At 47.9% G+C, this 9357-nt stretch overlaps 1 protein-coding gene across 1 annotated transcript; it reads right to left on the bottom strand.

Moving 5' to 3' along the window:
• Positions 1–857: 857 nt before the first annotated feature.
• LOC109471468 (early growth response protein 1-like) lies at positions 858–4287 on the bottom strand. Its single transcript, XM_019770798.1, has 2 exons — positions 3793–4287; positions 858–3197 (listed from the first exon to the last, which is right to left on the bottom strand). The coding sequence occupies exons 1-2, from the start codon at positions 4043–4045 to the stop codon at positions 2008–2010; spliced, it is 1443 nt and encodes a 480-aa protein (XP_019626357.1). The 5' UTR covers positions 4046–4287; the 3' UTR covers positions 858–2007.
• Between the last annotated feature and the right edge of the window lie 5070 nt (positions 4288–9357).

Raw genomic sequence — 9357 nt, 5'->3', positions numbered from 1 at the left:
TGAATAAATCGTAGAAATCGACCTAAAGAGGGTATAAATTGGCCAGAGAAGGTAGCCGACAAGAGAAGCTCCATTTTTTCGCGGGCAAATGGAGCTTCTCTTGCCGGCTACCTTCTCTCGCCAATTGATACCCTTTTTAGGCCGATTTCTACGATTTATTCACCCCGCAAAAGAAGTCTTGTGGAGACTAGGTAGAGGCCTGCCTACGTGCACGTACTGTACATACATACAGCCGCACCACACGGAAATATAAAAGGTATACTGGCATGTATGATTCATGAACACACACTCTTTCTGTGGCATCTACGTGTAGCTACCAGGCTTCAAAAGCGTATGGAAAGGGTAGAAATTGGTCAAACTGTACATGTGCTGTACATACAGTAGGTACTGGCTCTTAAGATTCATGAACACACTCTTTCTGTGGCGTCTACGTGTAGCTACCAGGCTTCAAAAGCGTATGGAAAGGGTAGAAATTGTCCATGCAGACGGATAACATGCCAAGGTAGTTGGTCCGCTAAAGGAGTACAGTTTGTCACTCCTGAAGCCTGGTAGAGGCTACTCTTTCCCTGTGTAGTTCTTTTTGTACGTATTTCATCTCCGTTACCCTGTATTTCTGAACCTCCCCTCACCCTAGCTGTTATGTATATAGTATGTATATGTATATATAACTACATAGCAACCCTTCCTTCACACGTTTTCCCTGAATTTGCCACCCCTTTCTTAAGAAAACGGCGCTCCCCCGATTCTCTGTACCCCCTCACTCCCCCGCACCACCCCCGCTCATGTTCTACTCTATGATCAGTGAGAAAAGCGTGGGTACCGCTCAACCTACAGAAAACACAAGTCGGAGACAGGTGTCAAGAAAATATCCGTAACATGTCTTCTTTTTAATTGTTTTTCTTTTGTCGATATAGTTATTATTCAGAATAAATTCCCTTGAGTTGAGATACATGCCTATATCATCATCATGCTCATCAGTACATTCGGTGCGCATGAATGAAAAGATGGGTAAAATAATATGGCAGCTGTCGACACGCTACACTATCATATAGTCAAACACATATCTCTGCGGAAAGTACAGTTGTAGTAACCCGCCGCCACGGAGGAGCTACAAGTCCTGCTCCAAGCACATCTCCGGTGCGTCTTTCTACGTTCAAAACGACTCGACACGAATGTGTAGAAAACCTAACGTTACCGCACGGGCACACAGATTTTACAGAGGAGGGCAGGCGTACTCGTACTACTATAGAACACTACACGGTGTATCAAAACAGAGAGAACACCGCCTCCTCTATCTCGATAGCGTCATACGTACATACATGGCACAGCAATACAAGTATAAGTTCGTCTTGAGTTTTATTTTAAAGCCAGTCTTTCCGACACTACCTGAAGCTACATAAGTCTAGATACGCAATAACGTACTTAGTACTGCGACTAGGGCGACGACATATCATCTTGCAACACACCTTAATACCGACTACGTAGTACAATAGTGTTTTACAGCGTTATAAAGTCCGGCGCCAGTCCGGACCGTTAGTCTAATATACACGGTGCCTCACAAGAACAACAACAGAAAAATACATACAAGATTCAAAGAACCAAACAACGGAATATGAGCGAGCTACTATAGAAGCTTTGTCGAGAGAAACTTGGCATAGTTGCGTTTCTTACCGACTGTCTTTCTTTGGCAACACGGGTCTTCAGGTCTGTGGCTTATACAGGTGTCAATCTTAGAGTTATCAATCCGACAAGTCTGGAGAGAGAAAACTGTACCACCGGTTTTTTTTACCACCACATTTTGGAAACGTAAGAACGAACCGTGAACCCAAAAGACGACGTCACACTGAAAGGAGAACTAGCCCTTCGGAAACACAGAGAGACAAGAGTTCAGACACTGTAGTGCGGATGGTGAGATGATCGTGAGCAGTAGTTTTTTTTCAGTAGTTCTTCAGTCTGTAGTAGCGAAGTTTTTTTCGGTTTGTTGTTGTTGTTGTTGTGAGTAAGAGTCTAGGCAGAAGTCGTGACGGTGCTGACCGGCAGAGTTAGCAAGCTGGAGTGGGGAGGGGCTGACACGGCCGCGGAGGGGGAGTTGTCGGAGGGGGAAGACGCCAGCGCCTTGCAGTCCTTCTTTCCCTTCTGTCGCAGGTGAATCTTGGTGTGTCTCTTCCTCTCGTCGGAGCGCGCGAACTTCCGGCCGCAAGTGTCACACTGGAAGGGTTTTTCGCCCGTGTGGGTCCTGACGTGCGTCGTCAGGTGGTCGGACCGACTGAAGTTGCGCATGCAGATCCGGCACTGGAACGGTTTCTGTCCGGTGTGGATTCTGATGTGTCGCGTCAGTTCGTCGGAGCGGGAGAACCGCCGGTCGCAGGTGTCCACGGGGCAGGCGTACGGCCGCTCGTGCGGGGGCGTCTTGCTGTTTCTGTTGGGATATTTGCGGGCCTGCGGCTTGTTCACCACCGCGCAGCCGTCCGATGTTGTTAACGCCTTGCTGGGGCTCGGGCTCATTCTGTACGGCTGGCTGATGAGTTTCTGAGTCAGGGTGACGAAGTCTGTGAGCGGCCCGCTCTGCAGGACCATGTGCTCGGCGCCGTACTGCGGCGGAGGCGTCGCCTTGTCCACCTGGGTCTGCCCTGCCTGGAACGGGAAGTCAGGGATGACCGGCCACTGGTACTTGACGTTCCCGCTGATGGGGAGGCCTGCTCGCTGCGGCTCGGGCTGGCTGAAGATGGGCAGGCAGGGCCCGCTGCTCATGTCCATGGGAGCGCCGGTGTAGGTCTTGGTGTCGGCCAGGTAGGTGTTCTCGCAGGTTGTGTAGGCGGTGGTGGAGTCTGGCTCTGGCGTGAGGCAGGGCGAGTGCGAGCTGGAGACGGACTCGGCCTGGGAGGGGGCGCCGAGCGGGCTGGTGCAGACGGGCGGCGGCAGTGGCTCTGTTCCCTGGCTCTGCTGGGTCATGCTCAAGGCGTTCTGGATGTTGGTGTTGAGCAGGGTCAGCAGCGAAGCGGTGTGTTCTGCCGGCCACTGCCAGGCGGTGTCGCCGCTGCCGGCGCCGGCCGTGGTGAAGCTGCCGCGGTACACGATCCTGTTCCCGCTGACGGCCTTGCTGGAGTCGGGGTAGGCCGCGGAGGAGGCGTCGCCCGCCTCGCGCTTGCAGAAGTCGGCGACGGGGGCGATGGTGAACTCCGCGTTGAATCCGTTGCCTGTGTACGGTGAGGGAGAGAGAGCGGAGGAGACAATGTCAGAGAAATGCGTGGTTGGGTGTAAATGTAGTCCTCGGCCACGCGAGATCCCGCCCACACAACCCCGCACACCACACACGGGTCAGGCCTGACTTACGCACATTGGCGAATTATGAATGAAGTAATTTGATTTTTTAATTTCCAAATCACTTCAGGGGGCGGGGACTACGATCGATGTATGTAGAAGACCACTTGGCATAACGCCGATTCGAGCGCCGGTCGCACCACCGGGCATTTTTAACAATTAACACAAAATAATACCGACTTCTTTTCCGCTTTCGAGAATTATAACAACTTTTCTTTCCGCGCAAACATGCGCCTATACTATATACACCACTCTCTTCACGAATCTATTCTACGGATGTTCTGAACAAGCAAACTTCGTAATTCCCCTGCGCCCGCTCTGGCACACGCCTACTCACTCAAACCATACCACTCATAATAACTACTACAGCACAGGTTGGACCAACACATTATATTCTTCGGCGACGTAAACATTGCACTAGCAGATCATTACTATACATGTAATACAGCAAACATGGAAAACAGAACTTACCGAGCGAATCCGAAGAGTGGTCGCTAAATTCCGACACGGGCTCTCCCTGAGTGTAGATGCCGTCGGCGGCGGTAGCGCTGGGCACCGTGGTGTGCACACTGAGGTCTTCGGGCCTCAAATTTGCAGGCAGCGGAGCTGGGTTGTTGAAAAAGCTGGTATCGAAACAGAGCAGAGACGACGTAGCTGCTTCAGATAGCTTCAGCTCCGTGGCTACTTGTGACAAAGTGTCAAGTGCATCCATCATTCGAGACATCTGTTCTTGTTGCAAGTAAGGATCGACTTCGCTTGTTGCGAACGAAGCGGAGAAGCGTCCGGCTGTTTTCGGTCGTCCCCAGAACCCGAAGCGAGTGAGACTCGGGCCGCGCTCGGGAGTGATCGGTGCGGTTTGCGGAGATACACGAAGTGAGTGTTCGGCTTCGTTCGGAGAGGCGACTGAGTGCAGCCGAGAAGGTAGGCGTTTTCCTTATATCCAGGATTCGTGTGACGTCGGGAAAATTCGGAGGCCAATCAGAGGCCGTCGGTTCCGTGTTGTCCTAGTGACGTAAGATGACGTCTGTATAAATAAAAGATTACAAATTGGCTCAATGAAAATTGATAGCGCTCGCCGCATATGACGATGACGCCTCAATGCCAGCTTCCGAGGCGGAAGAACGAAAATAAAACAAGTGCCTGACTCTAAAATCCAGATTTCTGGCGAAAAATCCCAGTTTTAAAGCATTTTCTTTTGATATTTGGTCACCTGATTCGGCGACCACCCTGCAATTATTTATTGACTCTAGGCGGGCCACTTTGACAGGGCCCTTTGTCTCCTGGGGTCGGCACCGGAACCGAGCCTTACCATATATGGGCATAGAAATGGGAGAGGCTGCAACGTCACAAATCGTCGGGGCTCAGCGACGCACCATATTTGGCGATGCTGCCGCCGAAGAATTTCGGATCAATTCGGCTGTCGCGGGAATGCCCTTATAGGGAGAAACGCGGAATAATGCAAAGCATCGATTTTTACCGAAGGGTGCCCGGAACTGACCCGAAGACCCCACGAAGGGGGGTTCGGGTGCCGAATGCAGAACGAGTTGCATTTTGCCGGTGTTTTGGGCCGTGGCAACATTTTCCATGCGAACGGAGTAAACCTAGGACGATTTTATTTCACCTGGACGTTTTCAGGCTTAGCGAGGAGCCCTGCAGGCGATAATTTTGAGCTGGGAAGTGGGATTTTGCGAGACTGAAGCCGTTGTTTATGCTTTAGCAGGACGTGCCCGTGACTTACGTATGTATGTGTACTATTGTACGTACGGACTTTACTAGTAATTCTACAGACGTTGAGAACGTCCTCGATATTTAAGCCCTGTAAAACGTTTCTTTCGTTTTTAAAACTATGTACCATTTTCATTATGATTAAAACGTTTGCCAGCATGCATAGAAGACCGGCTTCTGGTTTTGCTTTCCTCGATTTGTAGGGCTCTACCGGCCCTGAGGTGTACTCTTCACTTTCTCCTTTCTCTGTATAGTGGCTAAAAACGTTCGTAACGTTTACTGTACTTCCGTCAGTTACAGAGGACGTATTCTATATCATAACCTTTAGTTTTGGGGCTAGGAATCATTCTTCAGTAACACATATATGTACGATACTATGTAGGATAGATATGGTATGGAGAGACGAGCGTTCTCTTGAATGTCCAACCACTGAAAATGCGGACGTAATCTGTACCTACCTTGCCTCTTTTCTGTCGTACGATTTCCCCACTTCTCCGTGGTTGTTCGCAAAACTATCTACGAACCCGCTTCAAAACGACATTGTTTTGGTTGTTGTTGTGGTGTGGTGGGGAGGGGGGTTGTCTGTGGCTCTGTTGACAAACAAACGTGGGAAAATGTCGGGTCACTAATCGGGCCACATCATATTTCCGAACCCGTCCGACTACTCCCCCCCCCCACTTCAATCTAAATTATAGGGTACTTTTGTATTATCAATATAATTTGCAGAGATCTATTGTTGTTGCCCTATATTTGTCAGCTATATTTGTAAACTAAAGTCCATTCCCTAGATAACGTTTTGCGGTGTGTTGGCCCTCCCCCTAGGCCCTCCCCACGGCTACCCGTCTGTACTGTAGCTGTAGCTGTGCAGGTGTACAAATTATGATGTACGTTTGTATTATCTATAATTTACAGAGATCGATTGTTGTTGTTATTATGATATATATTTGTCAGCATAAAAAACCAAAGCCCATTCTGTCAATAACGATTTGCGGTGTGTTGGCCCTCCCTACTCTCCAAGCAGATGTTGATGGTCGGTGGAAGATCGTATGCTTTTTATATATATTATGGCCCGTTTTTTGTCGCTACCACCACCAATCTATTGTTGTTGTCCTAATGCTATATATATAAGCCACAAACCATAGTCCATTCCGACGATAACGATTTGCGGTGTGTTGGCCCACCCTACTCTCCAAGCAGATGTTGATGGTGGAAGATCGTTTCCTTTTTATATATGGCCCCCTTTTTGTCGCTACCACCACCAATCTATTGTTGTTGTCCTAATGCTATATATATAAGCCACAAACCATAGTCCATTCCGACGATAACGATTTGCAGTGTGTTGGCCCTCCCTACTCTCCAAGCAGAGGTTGATGGTGGAAGATCGTTTGCTTTTTTATATATAGCCCCTTTTTGGTCGCTACCACCACCAATCTATTGTTGTTGTCCTAGTGCTATATATATAAGCCACAAACCAAAGTCCATTCCGACGATAACGATTTGCAGTGTGTTGGCCCTCCCTACTCTCCAAGCAGAGGTTGATGGTGGAAGATCGTTCGCTTTTTTATATATAGCCCCTTTTTGGTCGCTACCACCACCAATCTATTGCTGTTGTCCTAGTGCTATATATATAAGCCACAAACCAAAGTCCATTCTGACGATAACGCTTTGCGGTGATTGGGGGGAACGGCCGGGGTTTGCCCGAGTCGCGGTTCAGACGGGGCGGTGTCTGGAGCGGTTAGCCACATTCTCCCCGACTGAGGTTAGGTTAGAGCTGGAACTGGGAACCGTGCCAAAATGTCAGTCAGCACACACACACACACACTGTGCGACTGTGCTGTGACGTCCCTAAATGCCTCCAGGCGCTTCTCTCGCCTGCCTTTCCGCTTGCCTTTTTGTCTGTAGACCGCAGCCACAATCACAGTCAGATAGACAATCTTCCCAACCCCACAGGGTGAACTATTGAAAAGAACATTTTGGGAACGGTGACCGCACCGCAACAGTGTCGTGTTGTATTATGTCAGAGTAGATAATTTAATCCGCCCTATTCAGCCCGATTTCCGTATGCGGAAGTTCATCATCTTCGGCTGGAGAACTTGGGCCGCACTTCCTTTTGTATTTACGTATGGGAAGTGGGGTCCCTGCCTAGCCTAGCCAACAACGTAATGATGACTTCTGTCTCTAACCACAAATAATCTACAAATAACGTTAATTATGACTCAGACACTAAACCACAATTGCCTATGGCATAACGGTATCACGGGCAGACGAGTTGTCGAACGATAATATAACCAGTACATTGCATAACACTTTTATGAATTCATAAATGTATCGTGAAATATAAGAATCACCAAGCAGATCCCTTTCGGTGGCAAGACAGTATCCATTACTTTTAGCCAGAGAAGGTCGCCGGCCACCGACGGGTTGGTGGGTACCGACAAAGAAGGACCATATATAATTATAAAAAGCTAACGATCATTCCCCCACAACCTCTGCTTGGAGAGTACGTGAAATATACTAGTATCGTGCGGTGTCCCCGAATGTAGCCCATGTCATCCATACAGTCATGTAATCTGTACAGAAAGACGTCTGATTTGTGTTGAACATGTCTGGAAGAAAGACGACACCGTTAGTTTCACCCGGGGGTTGATAAACAGTTCGTCAAGGCTCTCATGACATGTAGCCTCCGTTAGTCCGTAGCAGGCTTATAGAACTGGGGGTTTGGTGCTCTTCGGCTGTTTTCTGATTAGCCCAGTTCTAAAAAACGGGTGTAATTCAACCAGGCCGGCTATGTTGTCTATATGCAATCAGAAAATAGCACATAAAAGATCCCAAAGACCCCCCAAACCCCCAGTTTTGGCATGCTATGGAGGCTACGTCAAGGCTTGCATGTAACTGAACCCCGACTGGGAAATTCTGTTAGGCCAGTCCTGACTCAGGGGCGCGAGTGGGGGTTTCTCTCTCAAGACGGCCTGCTAGCCATAACAAATAGATGCACGAGACGGTACCATTTTTGTTTTAGAATGTTCGGTTTCTGAAACTACTCAGTATTGTTCCTATTCCTTATACTTCTTGAGAGACGCATTAGGAATTTTTAGCAGAAGACAGACCCAACCCCTCCGCTTTAATTTTAAGTACATGAATGATTCTAAATATGCGTGGTTACAATTTTTATTACAAATATATAACATTCAAATATAGACATTGAAGGCGAACGTTACGTCTAATGTATTATAGTATTGCTTCTATCAACACAGTATCAAACCCTTTCCAAAAATGTCTTTTACATTAGTGTATTTGTATGTTTAATTGAGCATAATAACTATATAAACGTTCTACCATGGGTTTTATAGGAGATTGTATAAATATATACTAGTACCCTTATTTCTTCCACTTACTAACGTATCTGAACCTGTATATAGCCGGTATAACCGCCCCCTTGGCGTAACACACCAGCTCAGTTACGTATTAGAAAAACTGCTGCGTCTAACATATACAGTATTTTCCTATGCGTAGCGTAAGAGTGTTGATATATTCTCGCCCCTACACTACATGGCGACCCTCAGACGGTTAACCTTTTACGTAATGTCCAAGGTTCAGTTTGATCGGAACAAACAAGTGGGGACAATTGTTTGCGCCCAGAAAACATAACGCAGCTTCGCCCAGTGCGTGTGAGAGATTCGGGGGGGGGGGGGGCATTACGTCTGCAAATTTATGAATCCTATGTTTAGATGTTTATGTATAGGTTTTTAGTATGACGGCCCAGCTTTCACGGTACTACAGATATAGCCTGAATATAAAATGCAGTGCCAGTTATAATGTATAATGGCTTGCTTCTGTATAATCAACAGGCCCCCCACCCCACCCCACCCCTTTCCCGATCCTAATCTTGAATAAGCACATATTATAGCCCTATAATCTCCTGGTACAATGGCGGGGGTGGGGGGCCTGTTTATATATGTTAGGGCCTTCTTTCCTACATAAACCTTGGGGCAGCCTATTCTCCGAGCAGATATTTAGGCTTTGGCTTATTTTTGGCGTATGTTTGGACTTTTTTTAAAAAATAATATCGGGCTTTCGTTTTGTCCAGTATCTTTTTTTACGCTCGGATGGCAGGTGGTAACTGTCTGGCAAATGGATACTGCCTGGCCAATTTGATACTGTCTTGCAGCCAGCGCAAGATCTGATTAGAGATAATTTCGGGATAGTTGAATCCACAGTTTTTCTCCACCAAAATGGCTATGCGTTCTTCGTTCCACGGTTCCTGGGCAGCTGAAAACCCGGCCCGTGTTCTAGGAGGGCCTGCATGGGGGG

The sequence above is a fragment of the Branchiostoma belcheri genome, unplaced genomic scaffold, assembly GCF_001625305.1.
Source record: "Branchiostoma belcheri isolate BF01 breed outbred unplaced genomic scaffold, Haploidv18h27 scaffold25, whole genome shotgun sequence".
Classification (NCBI taxonomy): domain Eukaryota; kingdom Metazoa; phylum Chordata; class Leptocardii; order Amphioxiformes; family Branchiostomatidae; genus Branchiostoma; species Branchiostoma belcheri.
The sequence above is the reverse complement of the archived record's forward strand: the minus strand, read 5'-3'. Positions and strand labels throughout refer to the sequence as shown.